The sequence below is a fragment of the Lissotriton helveticus genome, chromosome 11, assembly GCF_964261635.1.
Source record: "Lissotriton helveticus chromosome 11, aLisHel1.1, whole genome shotgun sequence".
Lineage (NCBI taxonomy): Eukaryota > Metazoa > Chordata > Amphibia > Caudata > Salamandridae > Lissotriton > Lissotriton helveticus.
Genome location: NC_136072.1, coordinates 127,487,028 through 127,510,843, shown reverse-complemented (window position 1 = coordinate 127,510,843; position 23,816 = coordinate 127,487,028). Strand labels below are relative to the sequence as shown.

Here is a 23,816-nt window from a genome sequence, read left to right as displayed (position 1 = left end):
CAAAGCAGCAGACTGCTGAGATTGTGGGCCACGCAATTTGGGTTGACGCCAGGTTTTGGATGATGAAGCAGGTTCAGAAAGGAAGAGCACTTAATAATCTGTACACTTCCTCACCTCAAACAGATGCTACATTCAACCTTCTACAATGTTACTGTTTTTGTACATCCATATGATCATATCAACAGACAATATTCAAACTGACCCCCAAACTCGGTGGGAAATAAACAAGTACACACCTGTGAGGTGGCTTTCTGTATCTCTCCCAATTTGAAAAGGTTCATTTGGCCGCTTTCATTGTTGAATTTTCGAATGCAGTGTTCTAGTATTGGCTTCAGCTGCTCACTGTCACTGGAAATTGGTCTATGACATCCACGACAGCCAGGCGCTTGTGGAGAAAACGCCAAACCAGTTAAAAGAACATCATTGACACTGTTAGTTGATCACACTGTACCTACTTTGAACTCCCAATAGAAGTGCATTCACTGGTATTACATGTTGTATTACACCTCAGTGTTTTGTTGTTGTTTTTTGTTCAAACCTTTATTGAACTTAGGGCCAGATGTATGGAGCTCAAATGGGTTCGCAAACGCCGAAATTCGCAGAAGTTCGGCGTTTGCGAACCTATTTGAGCAAAATGGTTTGTATGTAGCAAATTTCAGTGCAAAATAAGGAATCGCAAATTTTCGATTCCTTATTTTGCGATTGCATTTAAGGAATCGCAAAATTTGCAATTCCTTAAATGCAATGTATGATGCAAAAAAAATTGCTAATTGTCCCTAAAGAATCGCAAATTACCACCAACTTCAAGTTGGTGGTAATTTGCGAATTTCTTGAAAAATGCCCATTTTTGCATTTTTCAAAGTGCCATGTGATGCACATACATGCCCTTAGGGCATGCATGTGCACCACATGTGCACCCATGCTTATTTCAGGGGTGCAACAGGGTGTCCTTTGGACACCCCTGCACCCTTGAAATTATTCTCAATTTGCGATTAGCAAATTGCGAATCGCAAATTGAGAATAATTTCACATTCATTCCTATGGGCCTCCTAGCCCATAGAAATGAATGGGAAATTATTCCTTAATTGCGATTAGCAATTTGCAAATCGCTATTAAGGAATTTTAAGAAATCGCTAAAAAATAGCCTAAATTCCTTAAAAATCGCTATTTAAGAATCGCAAAAGTGTATCTTGATACATCTGGCCCTTGGTTCGTGCATACAGGCAAGCAAAGTCATGGTCGTGTTACAGACATATTGATACAATTACAGCACACGCACCAAGAATAATAAACCCCAGCATGGCAGGCATTACCAGTTCAGGCGTGTCTCTCCACTTTGCTTGACGGATAGCATAGTAATCTATGTTGTCCCCAGTCGCCTCAAGGATGCTACACCTCAGTGTTTACAGTGGCTCTTTGCAACTATCACACAGTATATTTAAGAGTTGGATTACACAAGGATCCCATACTCATCTGCAAGATAGTCAGAAGCTTTTGTAGGACAGAGGTCATAAGGATCATTGAGGGCTTGCCCCAGTCCTTACCATGGGATCCATAAGTAAATTGTGCATTTAAAGCACAGTGGGAACTAAAAGAGCGTTTTAAGATGTCTACAGGAAGGCTTGTGGGAACTTCCTCAAGCTATATGGCAAGTGGTGAATTTGGTTTTCAAAAGAATATTAGGACTGCAAAGTTTAACAAAACTTGGAAGGATCTGATGGGTTTAAATTAAATTGAAATACATGTAAACCACATTTGGATGAAAGCATTGATACATTTTAAACAGTGCATGTGGTTAAACCCCAAACACTGTTTGTATATGGTACACATTCAATTCAAGATTTCCAACCGGGGCCTAACAAATCACATTATTCATATTTTTTCTTTTTATTTTAGTTGAGGACATTAGCAAATTACAAACATTAAGTAGAACTGAAGCAAGTTACAACACACAGTTTGACAGCGTATACATAATAATTATACACATCACACTGTCCCAGTACTATAGGGGACATAAGCCAAAACAACACCAAAGGAGAGTGTTGCTTCTTCACACAGCACCAGTTGTGAATACTATGTGGCAAAAGTCCAATGTTTTCTTATGAGTGCTATTGGCAACGGGTGTACAGTGACACAGCTCTTTGCAGAAGACCTTTCATTATGCCGTTGGATTATGGTACAGCATCCTGGCATGGTAGAAATTTGAGAATACTCCAGATGTCTCTATGCCATGAGTAAGAGGGCAGAAATTATGCATATGTTTCAAGCTGTTTTAGCAAATCTGCATTTTCTACATGATCCCCACAAATTGTTTGCCTTTTTCTAGAATCTATTTTTCCTGAAATTAGAACTCTGGCACATCACCCCTGCAAAACAGGAATACAGTGCCTGTGCTAAACATAGTTAAACAGGCAAATTACTGATTTATATATTTAACTTGCCTATAGGACCCTAGCATATGTTGTAGAAATGCACTCAGGGTCTGGAATTTAAATGCCACCTGTGGACTGAAGCTCCTATTGTATCATTCACATGGTTGGCCTGTAGAATATAGCTGCAGGCCTACCATATGTAGCCTGACTGCAGCAGCCTAAAAATATGCTTTCATACCAGTGAAAATAAATCCTTTTTAGAAGATGTGAAGCCCTACTTTTAAATATTAAAACGTCACCAAGAATTACACATTGTCTCCCACGAGGTAGGGTGTCTGATATTTAAAATTTGGAATATGTGCATATTCAATGTTGGTATATTCCTCTAAAGACTAGACATCAAAAACTATTTTCACAGCTGGGCTGCAGCTGGACCTTATAAAGCTTCAAACTACAGATTATAAACTTTAATCTGTAACTTTTGACAGGCAACAGCTAATATATTACTTCAAAGTCTCTTTACATAACTATTAAAAGTCCAGTTCATTGGTTAAATTACATTTGTAATATGTATTTAAGAAATGTAACCTTTTTTGAAAAGTAACTCCGTGCCTAAGCCTCCTGGAGGATAATTTGCATTAGCATGGCAGCAGCCGCCAAGACAGTGCTTGGCCTAAATAAAGTGTTACAACTGCTCCCAGAACAAAACAATGGGTTAGGCCTCGTGACAGGATGGACTTAGTGTGTGGCATGTAATCCCTATCAGCTTCGGAAGGACAGTTTGGATGGGCCAAGGAACTTAGTTAAATTGAAAAGGGCAGAGCTTGCCCATTAATAGTTTAGTGTAAGGGGATACCTGAAGAAGGGAAAGCCTATGTTCCAAAGGTCCAAACTAACCAGGCTGGCCCCAAACCTAGTGGAGGGAAGCTACCTCCAGAACTAGTTTTGATTGGGCACAGGTGAGGGGACAGCTCCTTTCCCTAAATACACCCCTGACTGGCAGACAAGCTCCCTTCAAGCACAGAAGGCCTGTGCCATCTTGGATTTCCTTTAGAATGGTGTAATGTTGAATTGTTTGGAGTGAGGCAAACAGGATTTGGAGCAAAAGTGAGGAGGATTGCTTCCGGAATCTTTTTTCCCTAATCTGTTACAAGTGTCCAGAAGTCATCCCCAAGAACTGGCTAGTGCAAACCATAAATTTGGCATCTCTAGGTGCCCTCTGCTCCCATTTTCTGGTCCTGTAGATGATCAGACAAGGACTGGATTTGTTGTTTGTTCCCTGCGATGAATCCTGAAGGACTGTACCAAATTCCTCTTGTACCCAGGAGAAAGAAGGACACTTCAATGGTCAGTTGGCTGACCTCCTGTGAGACTGCAGGGACACGGCAAGCTGCAAGATGCCTTTTTCCTGAAGTGGCCCGTTAACCAGTACCAAATGGACCTTGACTGGACCTTGCTGGGGGGCTATTCTAGAATAAACCTGGGGCCCTAAGTGCTGTCCCTAAAGTCCTGAGAACCTCAGAAGTGCCTAAGGGGAGGTGCTCTGGAATCCCCAAAACGTTGGGACTCAGAAAATTGTTGGACCTCCAGAGTCTTCAGTGAGACCTCACAGTAAAGGTGTCTCGCTGCGAGGTAACTGCCTTGGATACAGCTTCAGACTTGTCCCACAGGAAGATTTTGACCTCCATTAAAAAAGACTACATCGAAAGGAAAAATATTTGACCGGGATGAACCAGTTTGCGGTAGTTGACCCCAGCTCCATTGAGGTTGGCCTGAAATCGCACCCAAGTCCTGGTCTACCACTTACAACGATTATCATTGGTGCTGGACTGCTTTTTGGCTCTATTTTCACTTAAATCTTTAAAAAGTCAAATCTCTGGTTCTCCGTATTGGATTTTTGTTTCATTCTTTTTACTAAAAGTTACTCTGTTTTTTTAATTCAATTTGAGAATGTTATTGGTTGGTGTTTTAACTTTATTACTGTTTGGGTACTGCTTAAATACAATTACATATTGCCTTAAGTTCGGTCTGTCTGCTTTGTGCCACAGTTACCAGTGGTTTGAGCTCAGGCTAATTTCATGACTTTGGGTTTCACTTTGACAACTAAGGGCCTAATTACGATGTTGGCGGACTGATACATAATCAGCAGGTCGGAATTGAAACCGATGATGGGGGCTGGAAAGCCTCCGACCAAAGGTTGGGAGCTTTACGAACTCCATCACAATTGGTCCCTACATGTTTAGTTAAGGATAGCCTTACTAAAGGCCACATTTTGAAATGTGTTTTGCTTGGTTAGCATGGTCTTTCTATGCAGGAGCGTTCTCATGATTTTCATTATCTAGAGAAAGGAGTATTGTTATATGTGTTAGTTTGCTAATAGTTTGGCCTGAAAGGAGAAATCTTGGCAAGGACATTGGAGACCAGGGGCCAGATGTAGGTCGGTCGGTAACGGCCGAAAATCGGTATTTTCGGCCGTTACCGACCGGTATTTCAGAAATGGTATGTAGGGCCCTTAATTTTACAGAATCGGTAAATTTACCGATCGGTAAATTTACCGATTCTGTAAAATACCGAATCGGTATTTTTACCAATTCGGTAAATTTGAGATGTAGGTGGGACTCTTCTGAGTCCCACAAGCCTTACAAAATCGGTATTTTACCATCAAATCCAATTTGATGGTAAAATACCGATTCCGGTGTGCATGCACATGTGTGCATGCACACCTCTGCCATATGACAGGCAGACCTGTCCTTGGGGCATGTATGCCTGCCACATGGCACCCGAGCCTGTTTTGGGGGTGCCAGAGGGTGTCAAAGTGACACCCCCTGCACCCTTGCTAAAATCGGTATTTACCGATTCTGTAATTACAGAATCGGTATTGCCCATTGATTCCTATGGGCTTCACAGCCCATAGGAATCAATAGGAAATACCGATTCGGTATTTCCAGATTCGGTAAATACCGAATCTTAAAGATTCGGTATTTACACATCTGGAAATACCTACATCTCCCCCCTTCATATTTACCACTTCTTAAATACCGAATCGGTAAAATTCAGTATTTAAGAAGTGGTAAATAAGAATTACCTACATCGGGCCCCTATTGAGCAGCTGAAGCCTCCTATTCATCGTGTATCAGGAATGAGAGATGCTCAAGGTTGCAGTAACTATCCAAGGGGCAGATGTAGGTAATTTAATTTTACCACCTCTTAAATACCGAATCATCCCGATTCGGTATTTAAGAAGTGGTAAAATATAAGTACCGAGATGTAGGTAAATACAGATGTGCATTTACCGAATCGGTAAAAATCGGTATTTACCGATTCGGTAAATACCGACCGGTAATGCCCATTCATTCCTATGGACTTTGAAGCCCATAGGAATGACTGGGCATTACCGATTCGGTAATTACCGAATCGGTAAATACCGAATTTCACAAGGGTGCAGGGGGTGTCACTTTGACACCCTCTAGCACCCCCAAAACGGGTTCAGGTGCCATGTGGCAGGCATACCTGCCCTAAGGGCAGGTCTGCCTGTCATATGGCACAGGTGTGCATGCACACATGTGCATGCACACCTGAATTGGTATTTTACCATCAAATAGGATTTGATGGTAAAATACCGATTTTTTAATGCTTGTGGGACTCAGAAGAGTCCCACCTACATATCAATTTTCCCGATTCGGTAAAAAATACCGACTCTGTATTTTACAGAATCGGTAAATTTACCGATTCTGTAAAATACAGGGCCCTACATCTCAAATTGCATTTACCGGTCGGTAACGGCCGAATTCGGCCGTTACCGACCGGTAAATGCCTACCTACATCTGGCCCCAAGTTCTGTGGGATGGGAAACTCAGGTGATGTTGCAAATGCACACCACGAGATGTGAAATGATTGGTTCCTGGTGGTGTGGCAAGAGATACAAATGTTACTGATATTTCTTTTTTTTTCACTAATGTTCACATTGTTAGGAGTTAGAGCAGATTCCCTTAGATTTTAAGGGGTATGGGCCTCTCTGCTTCCTTTATTATTGCAAATGTGAAGATTTATGCTAAACATATTCCTTTTTCTGGAAGGCTTCTACAGAAGTCTTCACTATGCTGACACCTTCTCACATTTGCAAATTTCCCTGAGACCCCTTCTACATACCGTCCCTACTTAGAGCTCTGAGTAGATGACTTTAAAACTATTTCATGTTTAGGAGAGAGAACCGGAGTTTCTTTATGGAAGGCCTATTTCTAAGTCTCAGTTTTATTATCGCAGCGGCTGTTACCTTTTTGTATTTAATCCTACTGATACTGAACCTTTTGCAATATTTCAGCTTGCCAGCTTTAATCTTGTACCTATTGAATATATTCTTGACATACTTATGTACTGGATTAACTCATAATTTGAAATACATCTTTTAACTTCAATCACCGATTCCTGGTCCTTCTTGTGAGTTCTGATGGGATTCACAGGATTTGGAATATATTTTGGTTGTTAAATTCCTTTCACTTTTCAATTCAACTTATAAAGATCCATCAAACTGAGAAGTTGTAAATTATGCTCCTGCGCAGATCCACTGCTATGTTAGTTTGTATTGTGACTCCAGGCTACTCATAGTAAGAAAGTTGGTGTGCGGTTCGTGACAGAGTGCAATTTCATTTACAAGGTGTGCCCTACTGCCATAGTCAAAAGCCAGACTTTAGTAGAAACTGTAATAGCAGGCCAAACTCTGACTCTCACTTTTGAGTATTACAGTTGCACAACTGGGGCAAATATGTAAGCACAATTTTCACAGCAACCTTTCCCAGAAGGCTGCATAGATCCCATCTCCCACCCTGCAAGTGCAATGGTGCAGTGGCAGGAGCAGATCTATAGGTGTGGTGTCCACTGCACATCGCCTATGCTCCAATGTGTCCCTGTTTCGATTTTCTAAGCATTGTGGCATCCCACTAGAGCCTTGGACCATGGGCATAGCTGGGCCCCTCATGTTGTGCAATGCTTGCCAAGTACATGGGTGGAAGGGGCCCTGCTCCGAAGTACATGCCGGCTCCTATGAGCAGCATGTCTTTTGTAACAATATGGTTTTAATGCCCCTGATAGCGCAGCCATTTGCAGCTTATATCCTTTGTCCAACAACCCGTCGTCAAGAGATATCCACAACAAAAAGCTGTTGAGCACACAGCAGCCCCTGTCAGACTCCTGGACTAAGTTGCAGGCCGGGCCTCCCTCATCAATTCAGCATCAGGCCTCACAGTGGAATCCAGTCTTCTGCACCAATAGCACATTCACAGTCACTGAGGGGAGGCCCGAGAGTCAGAGCTCTGCAGAGTCAGGCCGCGACCAGCAGACCAGGGTCTCCAGACATCAGAGCAGTCGGCCTCCGGCAGGAATCATGTGAGTCATGCACCAGCACATGCTCTCACTTCGAACGCAGCAAAGTGTCAATTTTACAAGACCAGACTTAAATTCTTTGGACACATCATTTCTGATGGGGGAATGATTCCTGACCATGATAAAGTAAAAGCACTGCCAGCTTCTTTCCCTCCCATAAGATGTCAGTATGCTGCAATCCTTAGACATGACAAGTTATTGCTCGAGGTACATTTGTTATTTTGCTACAATGAGTACTCCATTGTGAGAAAATAAAATGTCCCATTCCAGTGGTCTGCTCAATGTGATCAAAGCTTCAAAATAATAAAACATGCAACTGAGAATGTGACCTAGATGGCCTATTTTGATCCCAAATTACAGACTGAGAATACAGTAGATGCGAGCCCGGTGGGGTGAGGTCACTCCTTGCTCAACATAATAGTCCGCCAAATGCTCAGAGACACATTATGGCCTATACCCGTTGCAGCCTGTCTGACACAGAACGTGCCTATTCTCAGCCGGGGAAGGAGAGTCTGGCTGTAGATTAAGCCTTCGAAACATGTTCATGTGTTTCTATATGGAAAATGTTTCAATATCATAACTAGGGCTCCCGGTTTTATGGTATTTATTTTTTTGCCATTTCCGTCTGTATTTATCCATATTTATTTTTGGGCATTTTTTTCTGTATTTATCTGCATTTATTTTTGCCCCAAGCAAAAGACGACGCTGCAGCTAGTATTTTTCCACATTTATTTAAATTGACAACGCACACCTGCGCCCAGTTGTTATTAGTCATCTTGTATCTTGTTTACTGTTGTTACTTGCACAATTGTCACTTTTTCATCATTTAACGTAACGTTTGCTCTTGTACTATTCATATTTGTAATTTTCTCCTCATGTAACGTTACTGTTCCTATTGTGAAGCGCTCTGACACCTTCGGGTAAAGTCTGCGCTATATAAAAAAGCGTAAATAAATACATTTTAAAAATGCCTTGACAGGGGGCCACAGCATGCGTAGGGGGGAGTTGCAGCAGGGACAGCTTCCACATGGACACGAGCCAAGGGAACAACAAGTTAAAATGCCAATGCAACTCAGGGCTCACGGGACAGATTAATAGCGGCCTCACAGCGACCCTGGACACTACCACGTGAAGCCAGAACCCCATGTTCTGATTTGAGCTCATTTCACATTGGCGCAAGTGAGAGAGGTAGTGTGGGCCCCAGTGCAAGCACCTGCTACAAGGAATGCGTATTAACTAGTCAGTGGCTTTTGTTAAAGTCTCTGGGCAGGGAGTGGGGACTGGGCAAAGGTTGCTGCACTGCTGCTGGTATCTATCAGAGTATTAATCAAACGTGCACATTTAGTCAGACTTAGCTTTTACTATTAGAGTGCCCGTGAAGAGAGACCGCTGGGTGTAACAGCATCAGGCGTGAGAGTGCTCTGCAGACAGCCAACATGTACTGCTCTCTGACCCAGATCAGCTCTCTAATACTGCGTGTGAAAGAGTATTGTGTGTGAGAGCTGTACTCGTGTGTGTGCTGGGAGACTTAGACCCATTGCCCTGCCCCCCGCCCCCACACACACAAACACTTGCATACTTTTGCCCAACCTTTCTCGGCTAGAACTCTGAAATTCAATATTTACAGCAAAGGGTGTTTTTTCCCAGCAGACATGTAGGTACGTCCAAAATCTGATGTGGCAGAGAAGACAGTAATAGGTGAGGGCTGATGGACCACCGGGTGCTAAGGGCACTTCAGACAGGGGTTACGGTGCGGCAGCCTAGCAGATCACAAGAAACAAGAAAACGAAAATAAACACGGGGAATGCGAACAGCTGGTGCTGCCACTTAATACGTGGGGTGGGGAGGGAGGGCAGGAGCCCGTGGCTGCAGAGGGACAGAGAGAGGCAGGAGCGGCTTTTAAGGCGTATCGATCTGTCCCCGGAGGCCACACACATAGGGCACATTCACGTACCTTTCGAAGTACAAATGGCGGCGGGCTGGCGCAGGCTATCTCGGGCGGTGGAATCCTGGATCCCTGGAAATGCCAAAACAACGAGGATTGGCTCAGGGTCACTTAAAGACCCTGAGCTAATAGGTCCACAGTGCGTCCATAGTACGTCACTGGAAGGAATTCCCTGCATCGGAACAGGGGCGTGGCACAGCAACTCTGAACCAAGGCAGCAGCGCGGCAAAATGTACTCGTATTTTTCCGTTTCTACATATAAATACAGACAAAGTAAAAATACTTTTTCGTCTGTATTTATATGTATAAATCCGTAAAAACGGAAAACCGGGAGCCCTAATCATAACGGATCATAACGGACCACCAAGCGCTGCTCACCATTTTTGGAAAGCCAAGATGCTCCCTCGCATTGAGAGGTGGGGATTGCGAGTGCAAGAGTACGACTATGAAATTGTACACAAGCCGGTAAAGACCATAACCCTGCTGAATCTTTTTCACAAGTACTGCTACGCAATCATAGTTCTACATCCAAAACAGCTGAAGAGTACATCAACTTCATTATGAAATCCAGTATGCCAGCAGCCCTATCCATTGAACAGATTATTGCTGCTACTAATGCTGATAAGAACATGCTTATTCGCAAAGACATCATTTCAACTCAGTCATGGAAGAAGAGTGTTCAACCTTTTACTGTCGATGCTGAATTTCAAAAATTCAAAAATATACAGGATGAACTGTCCATGAACAAGGAAGGGGTTGTATTGAGAGGCTCAAGAACTGTCAAGCCTGAGAACCTAAGACAACAGGTCACTGAACTAGCATATGAAGGACATTGTGGCTATATCGCTACCAAAAGAGCCCTCAGAGACCGAGTGTGGCTCCCGTGCTTGGATGAGTGAGTTAAGAAAGAACTATGCCATCTTTGCAACCTTCATTACCCCAAAGTGACACAACATCCATTGACAATGTCTGACCTTCCTGCACAGGCATTGGAAAGTGTCACAGTTGATTTCTTTGGACCCCTGGGAAACAGACATCAGCTAATGGTAGTCATTGATGAGTATTCACAATTTTCTTTGGTAGAGGAGTTGTCATCAATAACTCATGACAAGGTCATAGAGCGGCTGGATTAACATCTTTGCAGCGTGGGGTATCCGCACAACTCTCAAATCTAGCAATGGTCTGCCACTCAGTAGCAAAGAATTCAAGGAGTTTTGAATCAGACTAAATGTCAAGCATCAAAAGAGTACACATATGTGGCCTCAAGCAAATGGTGTTGTGGATCGATTCATTGGTACCCTCAAAAGGGTAATTCAACGAGCATCAATGGAGAGTACTGAGGTAAACCAAGCCCTGTATCAAGCCCTCCATGTTTATTGTTCGATTCTCCACCCAAGAACTGGTGAAAGTCCCACCACCTTGCTATTTGGGAGAGCCATCAGAACCATACTGCCACAATGGACAGTAGACAGATCCTCGTATGCTGATAAGGTTTGTGTCACAGACACTTCTCGAAAGTGCAAAAGGAAGACATACGCCAATCAGCGTTGATGAGCCCAGGAAACAGTCTTCGATAAAGGTGACTTGGTCCTGGTCAAGCAGAAATGAAAGAGGAAAACAGACACTATGTTTGCTGTTGATACTCTGAGTATTGTGACATGCAAAAAACAAATGGTGACGGCCCATCGTCCAGGACAGTCCATCACATGGGACTCGTCTCACTTTAAGCACCTATCTCTACGATCATCAGCTCCTACAATTTTACGAATGAGGCGACCCCGCATGACAGTCCAGATCAAGCATCAGAACATGTACCATTGATGCACAAACAGAGTGCATCTCTACCACTTCATGTCCTTCGATCTGGCCGACTAGCTTGAGCGCCTTGATGACTTATTGAAGAATCGTAATGTAACAGTTGTGGGTACTTTTTATTTATCAAGGGGGGAGAGGTAGTGTTGTGATCCTATTTGCACTAGGACCCATGCGGTTTGGGCAGACTCAATAGAGGAATTAAGTACCTTGCTGGAAGGTGTTAAGGTGTGGTTTTTAACAGTTATGACGTAATCGGTGTTCATTGTATACATAGAAATAAAGACATACAATCCAGGGCTTTGTGTGTGGTATATTTATTTGCATGCTCCCGGGCTTGGGAGGATGCCAAAACTCCAACTAAACAAACTATCAAAGAAGGTGAAGCAAACAAAAAAAGGGAAATCTATGCTGAAGCAATCTCATAAACGTACCATGCAATTGTCTTTCTGTTATTTACATCTGACAGTGGGTTCCATGAAACATTTCCTATTAAAGGAATGTATAGGAATGATGATTTACAATCACAATTGTGGTCGCGCACTATTTGGTCACCAACTATACTGCTGCTTTATTCATATTTTATGAACGTCTGAAAATGTTTTAATTCCATGTACTTTTTATGAATATATACCAAATTTGCACTCTATCAATTTTTTTATCAATATATTAAATTTAATATTTCTATAATTCCAAGTGCCTAGATTGTTTTATTTGCACTCATTGCCTTTCTCTAGTTTTGCCTGGGCATGTTAATTTACACAAATTGTTTTTCCCTGACCCAGGATTTCTGATCCATTCGCAGGGGGTCCCTGTTATTCACAAATACACGCACTATTTGATGCCTTCCATTGCAGTTCAGTAGAAGCAGGAGGATGCCGCCTTGATGTCCTTCCCTCCAACAAACTGGGAATGAGTGACAAAGGTATTTTGCAAGTCAGAAATTAGCTTCCGGTTAGCAATGCATTCTTTGTACATTGCAGCTTGTATTTTTTGTGGTAGCAAAGTCTGTGATTTTGCAAAGTGCATACTTTGCAGCGCCACATACACTTTGTTCACCAGATCCTTAGGGACAGATTTTTCAACATTTAGCGCAACACAGAAAGACAACTTGCTGCACCGCGCTTCATTAAATGGAGAGAACAGGAATGTGCCTTAATTACTAACACATGGCCCACTCCTGCTCTCTCTCTGCGCTGTCACACCATGGTGCAAGGGGGTCTGTTTTACAGGCAGGATTGTTTTTGTGCAGGAAGAGATATCTTCCTGCACAAAACCAAACATCAGAGGCATTTTCCTCTTACTACATGTTCTGCAGAATGAGGCACATGTAGAAAGAGGGATGACGAGGAGAAATAAACATACTTCTTGTTTTGCCTCGCCTAGGAAGGCATGGCATTTTGACACATTCCCAAGTTTAGTAGTCTTAGTAAATCTGGGAGTGAGCCAAAACCAATGGGTGAATGTGTGGGAACACCCATGCCTCACCCATGGAACGCATTTGCAACTAAGAGCAACGCAATGCAGCGACTTGCATAGCCTTGCATTACTCCAGACTTACTAGGCCATACAGAGAATGGTGGCTCTGCGTGGCATGGTAAATCTGACTTAGGGCTTGCGTTGCCTTCCTGCACAATTCAAATATATATAGAAAAAAACTCTGCAATATGCAGACCTGTAGAGAAAAAGTCTGTATACATTTATCAACACAACTCAATTCAATTAGAAGGGAACTTATCTCTGTATGCAGGGAAAATCTTGTAATGCACAGAAAAAACATTGCACAATCAACAAGAGGCTTGGCACACTTTTCATGCATCATAAACTGCAAAAGTCAAAGAACTTTGGAAAGATTGCATTTTCCAAAGAAGACACGTTTCACACCCATATTTTATTATTATGCAATTAGTCAGGTTCTGAGGGGATGATTTATAAGCCCCATGTGCCATTTTTGCGTCATTTTTAACATGGGAAAAATTACGCGAAAGTGGCGCAGTGGGCTTGTAAATCTGCCCCAGAATTTTTAGGAAAGGCAGTGGTCGCCAGGATTTAGTTGTGGTTTAGTTATCATCTGACGGACTTGTGATTAGAGGTTCTTACCTGGGGGTGCTGGCACGCAGCCGTGTCCGATACTAGCAATTGAACCATTGAGGGCGACATGAACGGAAGACTTGCAACGACCATGGGTCTGTGGACATAAATTAGGAGGTTTATTAAAAAAAAAGTAATTATGCCCAGTTAGGCATGGACATGAAAAGAGCAGAACACGTGTCAGATCCCTACAATGTTGTGACATCTGCAGCACTATAAGTCAGATATCGGTTTTCCTCCTACAGAACATCATCACTGTGTCACAGATACAGAAGCAAATGGTAATCCTAACACAAGGAGACCATCAGGCTACCAAGTCTGTATATTTCTGCCGAAAACAAATATGTTATTTAACACTGTACATAATTCCAACCCAGGTTAGGAATATTCTCATCCAATGGTTCTTAACCTTTTGACTTGTGTGGACCTCAGCTTAATCATTACTGGAATCCGGGAGCCTTCTGAGTCATTAATGGATGCTGGGGCCCCGGCTTAAGCAACTGCAGTCATTTGAATCTCAAAACAATACAGACAAATACAGAAACAAGAATTCCTCAAACAAATAGACAAATGATAAAATGCTTAATTTAATTGCTTGTGCACTGCTCCCACTAATCAAACTGAGGACACCAAATTAATAAATTTTTAGCCTCCAATTTCAAATTCCTTCACATTTACAGAACTTTTTACAATTTTCAATCTTATATTTTGCTACTTTATATATATATGTGATCAAGGGCCAAGAGGGCTCGAAACGCGTCATGGCGGCGGTGCGGGGGATTTGCACAATAAAAAACTAAAGCACTGAAGATTTGGGTCCGCTGTCGTCCTTACGATGTGGTAGTGTCGACTTCCTTGCTATATATATATATATATATATATATATATATATATATATATATATATATATAGATAGATAGATAGATATATATATACACATTCACACACACACAAAAACATTTGTAGGAGTGTATGACGCTACAACGCAAACATCAAACATTTACAACGCATGCCTTCACAACGCAGTTTTTACATCGCAACATGCATTACAACGCATGATTTTACAACGCATGCCATCACAACGCATTTTTAGAAACTACATTTACAACGCATTTCATTACAACGCATACCATTACAATGCATACCATTACAACGCATATTACTTTTAGGGCCACAGTAGGGTAAGTGTTGGATAGAGTAGCGGTAAAAATGACTATTCCCACTCCAGTGAGTGCAACAGTAGGGTAAGTGTGGGATAATGTAGGGGTAAAAATTACTATTCCCACTCCAGTGAGTGCAACAGAAGGGTAAGTGTTGGATGGTGTAGGGGTAAAAATGACTATTCCCGCTCCAGTGAGTGCAACAGTATGGTAAGTGTTGTATAGTCTAGGGGTAACAATTACTATTCCCACTCCAGTGAGTGCAACTGCAGGGTAAGTGTTGGATAGTGTAGGGGTAAACATTACTATTCCCACTCCAGTGAGTGCAACAGTAGGGTAAGTGTTGGATAGTGTAGGGTTAAAAATTACTATTCCACATTACTTACCTTATAATGCGTTGTAATGGCTGCGCTGTAATGGCATGCAATGTAAAGGATGCTGCGTTATAATGCTTGCGTTGTAAAGGTAGTGCGTTGTAATGACTGCTTTGTAAATGTTGTTTCCCCATAAGATTTATGAACATATATGTTTATGAACATATATGTTTAAAAAGGTAATGCAGACCTAAAAGTGTTTAATTGTATCCCACACATTCTTTGTTTTGATTAGCAATTGGCATTGGCAAAGTATGGAAAAAACCTCTCTTTTCAATTAAGGTCTGAACCTATCAACCTATCCTTTAAAAAAAACTTTTGAAAATCCCTCTGCACTTTCCAGAAGACCAACTGGAATGAAAACTCTCAGTGTTAGTAGAAATAGGCAACACACATCATGACACATCATGGCATCATGATACATCATACATGATCCAGCAACATGTATTCAAGATTCAAAACACGTCCTTGGACTGCAAAGTTAAACAAGCATTTCCCATGCAACGGTCTCGCCTTTGCCAAAGTTAGGGCTATTGGCACTGTAAATGACAACATTTTTATTTATGTGTTGGTTTTGAAAACAGATAAATAAATGGCATCGTCATTTACAATGGCAATAGCTTAATCTCTCGCAAATGCGAGACCTATTGCATTTGCACCCACACACACACAGAGACCCACACACACACACACAGAGCCACACACACAGAGCCACACACACACACACACACACAGAGCCCCCCACACACACAGAGAGCCCCCCACACACACACAGAGAGCACCCCCACACACAGAGAGCCCCACATACACAGAGAGCCCCCACACACACACAGAGCCCCACACACACACACACACAGAGCCCCACCCACACACACAGAGCCCCACACACACAGAGCCCCCCCCACACACACAGAGCCCTACACACACACACAGATACCCACACACACACAGAGAGCCCCCAACACACACAGAGAGAGCCCCCCCACACACACAGACCCACACACACAGAGAGAGCCCCCCCACACACAGAGAGCCCCCCACACACACACACAGAGCACCCCACACACACAGAGCCACACTCACACACACACAGAGAGCCACACACAGACACACACAGAGCCACACACACACAGCAAGCCACACACACCACACACAGAGCCACACACACACAAAGCCCCCCCCACACACCCAGAGCCCCCCCACACACACACACAGCCACCCACACACACACACACACAGCCATACACAGAGCCACACACACACACACAGAGCCACACACACACAGCCACACACAGAGCCACACACACACACAGAGCCACACACACACACACACACAGAGCCACACACATGCACACAGAGACACACACATGCACACAGAGACACACACAGAGACACACACACACACACACACACACACACAGAGACCCCCCAACACACACACACACAGAGCCACACACACACACAGAGCCACACACAGACACACACACACACAGACACACACACACACAGAGAGAGCCCCACACACACACAGAGAGCCCCCCCACACACACATAGTGAGCCACACACACACAGAGAGCCACACACACACACACACACACACACACAGAGCCACACACAGGGAACAGAGGCCAGAAAAACCGATCATAACGAGGGAACGGGGGGGGGCAGAAAAGCAAGCACAACGAGGGAACATGGGGGGCAGAAAAGCAAGCACAACGAGGGAAAGGGGGGGCAGAAAAGCAAGCACAACAAGGGAACAGGGGGCAGAAAACCAAGCACAACGAGGGAACGGGGGGCAGAATAGCAAGCAGAACGAGGGAACAGGGGCAGAAAAGCAAGCACAACGAGGGAACATGGGGGGCAGAAAAGCAAGCACAACGAGGGAAAGGGGGGGGCAGAAAAGCAAGCACAATGAGGGAACGGGGGGCAGAAAAGCAAGCACAATGAGGGAACAGGGGGCAGAATAGCAAGCAGAACGAGGGAACAGGGGCAGAAAAGCAAGCAGAACGAGGGAACGGGGGCAGAAAAGCAAGCACAACGAGGGAACAGGGGGCAGAAAAGCAAGCACAACGAGGGCACTGGGGGCAGAAAACCAAGCACAACGAGGGAACGAATGGGCAGAAAAGCAAGCACAACGAGGGAACAGGGGGGGCAGAAAAGCAAGCACAACGAGGGAACAGGGGGGGCAAAAAAGCAAGCACAACGAGGGAACGGGGGCCGAAAAGCAAGCACAACGAGGGAACAGGGGGGGGCAGAAAAGCAAGCACAGTGAGGGAACAGGGGGCAGAAAAGCAAGCACAACGAGGGAACAGGGGGGGCAGAAAAGCAAGCACAACGAGGGAACGGGGGGCAGAAAAGCAAGCACAACGAGGGAACAGGAGGGGGCAGAAAAGCAAGCACAACGAGGGAACAGGGGGGGCAGAAAAGCAAGCACAACGAGGGAACAGGGGGGACAGAAAAGCAAGCACGGCGAGGGAACAGGGGGCAGAAAAGCAAGCACAACGAGGGAACAGGGGCAAAAAAGCAAGCACAACAAGGGAACGGGGGCAGAAAAGCAGGCCCAACGAGGGAACAGGGGGCAGAAAAGCAAGCACAACGAGGGAACGGAGGGGGCAGAAAAGCAAGCACAACGAGGGAACAGGGGGGGTGGAAAAGCAAGCACAACAAGGGAATAGGGGGGCAGAAAAGCAAACACAACGAGGGAACGGGGGGCAGAAAAGCAAACACTACGAGGGACCAGGGGGGCAGAAAAGCAAACACAACGAGGGAACAGGGGGCAGAAAAGCAAGCACAATGAGGGAACAGGGGGCAGAAAAGCAAACGCAACGAGGGAACAGGGGGCAGAAAAGCAAGCGCAACGAGGGAACAGGGGGCAGAAAAGCAAGCACAACGAGGGAACAGGGGGCAGAAAAGCAAGAACAACGAGGGAACAGTGGGGGCAGAAAAGCAAGCACAACGAGGTAACGGGGCAGAAAAGCAAGCACAACGAGGGAACGGGGGCAGAAAAGCAAGCACAACGAGGGAACGGGAGGGGGCAGAAAAGCAAGCACAACGAGGGAACGGGGGGGCAGAAAAGCAAACACAACGAGGGAACAGGGGGCAGAAAAGCAAGCACAACGAGGGAACAGGGGGCAGAAAAGCAAGCACAACGAGGGAACAGAGGGCAGAAAAGCAATCACAACGAGGGAACAGACGCCAGAAAAGCAAGCACAACGAGGGAACAGACGTCAGAAAAGCAATCACAACGAGGGAACAGGGGTGGGGCAGAAAAGCAAGCACCACGAGGGAACAGAGGCAAGAAGAGGCAAGAAAACGGGCACAATCAGGGAAAAGAGGCAAGAAAAGCAAGCACTCACCGGCTGGGGCGGAGGACTCGGCAGCTTCTCTACTTCTTCCGGCGGCGGTCCAGCAGAAATGGCTCTCCGAAAAGCCCGACATTTTCGGACTGGGGGGCGTGTTTTTCATTCTCTCCTCTTCCCATTGGCTGGAATGTAAAATTCCAGCCAATGGGAAGAGGAGAGAAAGAAAGTAAAAAACACACCCCCGAATCTCAAAAAGACGGGGTTTAAATGGACAGACGACCCTCTCCTCCAATGGCTGGCCTCCGTTTAGGTAGCCAGCCAATGGAGGAGAGGGGCGGGTTCAAGCCCTACTCTGAAAAACATAAGATCTCCCCAGTGAGACTGCGCAAGCGCAGCCTACGCAGGCGGAGACCTAAAAATGGGAAGTATCCCGATCCCAAGCCTAAGAACTTCATCCAGTTTCCTGATCCTTTCAGTGCCTTCTAGAAAAGTAGCAGTGATATATTCATGCACACAATATGTGAGTTGCACATAGTTTCCTAGTTGTTGAAGTTGTGACATGTATGTTATCTCATAGGACCCAAAGAATTAACACACGTGCACACTGGCGCACCAGCTGAAGGATACTTAGATTACCATACAGAGTGTGGAGTGTGGACACCAAGTCACAATGTGACTGACACATCATTCTGGATGGCAAGGGAAATTACTCATTTAGGTGGTGTTTTTACAATGATACCATATGAAATGACCAGGAGAGTTCCTATTTTTTCGTTAAGACTGAGACTTGATGGCTTACGATGCAGACACATCATTGAAATTGATTGTTGCCTCCATAGCCAAGTGGCATGTGTTGTGTTCAGAGCCCATTAAATAGTGCTGGCAGTAGATAAAATAGCATTCAGTTTTTCTCTCCTATCCCTTTGGATATAGACAAAGTCTTGCCTAAGACTAGCATCATGATTATAGCTTTACACCGCACTCTACGTCTAGATGATGCTCTTCTGGTTTTGACAGCTTTTGTTGATGTGTGCATTGCTGTATCTAGCTGTGATGCTTCCTGTCCTTTTCAGAGCATAGTTGTCTGCTACGGCGAAGGCCCTACATCAGGACCATTAATTGGTTGATCTCCTGCTAAATCTGTCACCATCTTGCCCAATTATCAGACAAATGAAGAGATTGAGCATGGCATTGTTTTGTCTCTTTTTTCCCATGCCTCGTCATGTCTTACCATCCCAGGAAACTGTAAAGCTTCTGTACGTGATCACATCAGGACTGTAATACTGGTAATGCTGACACACATGAGCAGATTTCACATCTGTTCTCTGATGAGGGTACTAGTTTGTAAATTTTCCATTATTCTCAACGGAGCCGCTCAAATGTCTCTTTCCTAGATGTTTTTATGCTGCTAGGAATGTTGTCCATACACATCTACTGCTCATCTTATGAAGAACATCCCACAAAATTTCACAAAATAAGTCATGTCCATTGCCAATGCCAACCTCTTGTACTAAAACCACAGTTTTACTGAACTATGCTTAGCTGGTCTACTTTATTTCTACTCCTGTGGCATAACCATATTTAGGCTCAGTGCATCTAACATATCAACCATATAAGATTTTTAAACTCTGGCACTGACAAATGAATGAATGAATGAATGAATGAATGAATGAATAAATGAATGAAGTGCAACTTGTAAAGCGGGGCTACTCCAAGGAGTGTTCTGGCAATTTGACCGTAGGTAACGTTACAGAGTATAGTCAGACTATTTATTCCTGCTTAAACAGCTAGACAGCGTCCACTGAGCATATCTCGAAGGGGAGCTTGTTCCATACAGTTGGCCCTAGATAGGAGAAGGAACATCCCCCAGCTCTAGTGCGGCGAATCTTAGGGATTCAAGCCTGAAGACAGTTGGCTGACAGAAAATTTCTCGAGGGGACGTAACAGCTGATTCTTGTCCTGATGTAGCCTGCACCTGTATGACAAAGTGCTTGTGGACCAAAACTAGTGTTCTGAACAAGATTTTTTCCTTATTGGGAGCCAGTTGAGGGTGCATAAGTGCAGGGACGCATGCATTCTTGGGGGTAGGCTAAGAAGAATGCGAGCTGCCATGTTCTGGACCACCTGAAGCCTGTGGATCATCAAATACATTGCAGGCTTTGTCTCATCTTTCTTTGTGCACTTGTCTACCATCTGATGTGTACCTCAAAACTCTCCTACCTTCTCAATGATATGAACATATGGGATGTCAGACCAACCAACAAATATGTTATTGAAGTCACAGAATGATAGTCGCAGATTTTATCTACCTACCTGCAAAGACAATCCTAGCCTGTATCTCCTGGTATCTCAAAACTCATCATCCACATAATTTCCTTATTGACATCAATATTCTTGGGAAACTACATAATATTGAAATACACAAATCAGAACTGAGAAACCCCACATTGGCATGTGACCTCAGCAACAGCTAAACTGATTCCTCCTTTCAGGTTTCCCTTCCTTGAATCACCAGCTGGATTGAGCTACCAATGACATCAAGGCTTTTCTAGAACATCATGCTACACATGCATTTAATAACCCCTCCACCACCAAAAATACAGCCGAGTTGGCTAAAAATCAAATAAATAAAAAAATCACAGATGATTTCAACCTTCTAAACCCAAGATCAAACACCGAAGAAAGGTTGAATTATTTATCCAGTACCACACAGGTACACAATGACTGCACTTCTGGTCAGAATATGAGGCCCCCAACCCCTATAGAATTGTTCCTTACCCATCATTAACATGCAACTCAAATTACCACTCTTTAACCAAACATGAATGAATGCGGGTTTTGTAGATTCACTAGACTGAACAAATGTACGTGACCAGTGGAGGAAAGTGGTGATCACAGACCTGACTGTGAACAAATATTTCCTTCTTTTGCTTTTATTTCTGAGTACAATAGAACTGCCTTAAGAAAGCTCTGTGACACTATATGCTTGAGTAAAACATTTGGGGGATTATTCTGATGTTGGTCGGAGTTCCCTCAAACCAACACTGTCACGGTCTCGGTACCGACTGATCTACGGTTGGTGGTCCTGACACCGCAATCATGAGGTGACCGCACATGGTGTGGTCGCGAGCTCCCATTTCTCTATGGGAGCTTGTGCTTCGGTCAGAAACCGACCACAGCACAAGATCCCATAGAGAAATGGGAGTTTCGGTTAATCCCTGCATAGTGTTGCAGGCACTGTGCAGGGATTAACAGGGGGCGCCATTAGTGTCACCCAGGACCCAAACGGGAGGCCGCTGAGGCATGGGGACCCTGCTAGGGGTACCAAAAATCGCTTTCTGACAGGCTTTTAATGTCGTTAAGCCCGTCATGAAAAGCCTGTTTGAAATTGACATCATAATCCCCACAGAGGAAACGCCATCCATTGGGGATTATGTGCGGCCTCCGACTGGCCAACAGGCTCCTTGAGCCCATCGGAAGCCAGTGGTCTGACTGGCCGGTTTAAACTCAAATCACCTACATTGTAATTAGGCGGTTGGACTTTAAACCTACAATGTCGGTCGGTAAGCCTCCAACGAGCGGCCGGAGGCTCACCGACCGACATCGTAATAGGGCCCTTGTTGTCTATGACTCCATCAAGAAAGACCTAGTGTATATTGATGATTTTAAATTGAAATAATAAATGGTATTAAATAATAATACATTGTGATTTATTTGAACACTTCTCAACACAGGCCTCTACAAATAGCCAATGCACAGGATTAACTGGTTAGGTGGGTCTTCCCTCTTTGCTACCATCCTCCTCAAAATGAATCACAATTTACCCGGCTGCATCAAATATTAATCCCTCCTGATTTTCTCTACACACATTGAAGTAGCAATCGATGCAGATCTTAGTCTCATCTCCAAAGTTCAGTTCTTCATCGGGGCATTGTGCTCAGAATGTGCCTTGCCCAGGGTGATAACAGTTACTCTTTTAGACCAGAACCTAAACTTCACTGAACCTCTTAATGTTAACCTATCGGGTCAAAGTGATACAGCAAAAATGGTATGGACTTTCTGTGACAGCACCAAATAGGAAATGCCATTAGTTAACTGTCAACAAGAGAGCAGTGTTCAGTGGCACATGTGGAAGGCTGACCCTACCATGACAATGGATGGGTGATGCACTCATGTCCATCATTAGGAACATGCAGAACAGAGGCAGATGTGCATGTTGCAAACATCGTAAGTGTTAATAGTAATTAAACCACTGTAACAACAAATGTTACAAATTGGTGGTGTAAATTGTACATCAAGAAAATTAACAGAGTGCGACTCTTGCTTGTCACCTATTTGGGTCCTGCTCATCATCTGTACAACTTAGACCCTCATTTAGGGCCTGATGTACTAAGATACAGTTTTCAAACAATCTTTAATTTTTCAATGTGACGGTGTACCAATAGGCTGCATCACGAAATTTCTGGAAGCAGTGTGACTACTGTGACTGGCTATAAAAACAGGGATGGTGGCAAAACAGTCCACGTACTTTAAAGGAACCCATGCTACTTTAAAAAAACATAAAAGTTGCCCATTGGAGAAAACATTGGGATGAGCACACAGTGGTGCCCTGGACCACTGCCTGCACACTCTGCAGTCATTGGACATGATTCCCAAAGGGGAAAGTGTCCAAGGGGACAGCCTACCTTTTGCAAATCAGTTACCACCTCCTTTGAAGCAGGTAACTGTTCAATGGAGGTAAGGAGAGGTGTGGTGCAGCGGCCAGGGCAGCTGACTCCGAAGTGCGGCGCTCACGGTTCGATCCCCAGCGCCGGATGCAGATCAGCTTAGGATCATGTGACTCTGGGCAATATCTCACCTAGGGCCAGATGTAGGTAATCTTGATTTACCGATTCTAAAATACCAAATTTTACCGATTCGGTATTTTAGAATCGGTAAATGCTATGTAGGTAAATATTCGGTAAGTATTACCGAATCGGTACTATTCGGTATTTACTGAATCGGTATTTACCGATTTGGTAATTCCCATTCATTCCTATGGGCCTCCAGGTCCTAAGGGCATGTATGTCTGCCACATCGCACTGTTGTAAAAGCAAAATAATAGCTTTTGTAAAGGTTTTCGATATTTACCACCAACTTGTAGTAGGTGGTAAATACTGAATCCTTACCTATGCAATGCACTCATTTGAGTGCTCCCTACATTGCAAATTCGGTAATTTACCGATTCGGTATTTTAAGGAATCGGTAATTTACCTATTCCTTAAAATACTGAATCGGTAAATTACCGAATTTGTAATTTAGGCCACCTACATCTCAGTAGCCTAATACCGGTCGGTAACGGCCGAAATTCGGAAATTTCGGCAGTTACCGACCGGTATTGG

At 44.1% G+C, this 23,816-nt stretch overlaps 1 protein-coding gene across 4 annotated transcripts in view; it reads right to left on the bottom strand.

Annotated features, from left to right (window-relative positions):
• The window catches only part of LOC144791842 (T-kininogen 1-like), a 269,931-nt gene that overhangs the window by 64,598 nt on the left and 181,517 nt on the right, over positions 1 to 23,816 (bottom strand). For all 4 annotated transcript variants that reach the window (XM_078666624.1, XM_078666621.1, XM_078666623.1 and 1 more), the window contains 2 exons: positions 13,609 to 13,696; positions 237 to 385 (listed from right to left, as the gene is read on the bottom strand). In XM_078666624.1, coding sequence (XP_078522750.1) covers positions 237 to 385; positions 13,609 to 13,696 — 237 coding nt within the window. The remainder of the gene's footprint in view (positions 1 to 236; positions 386 to 13,608; positions 13,697 to 23,816) is intronic.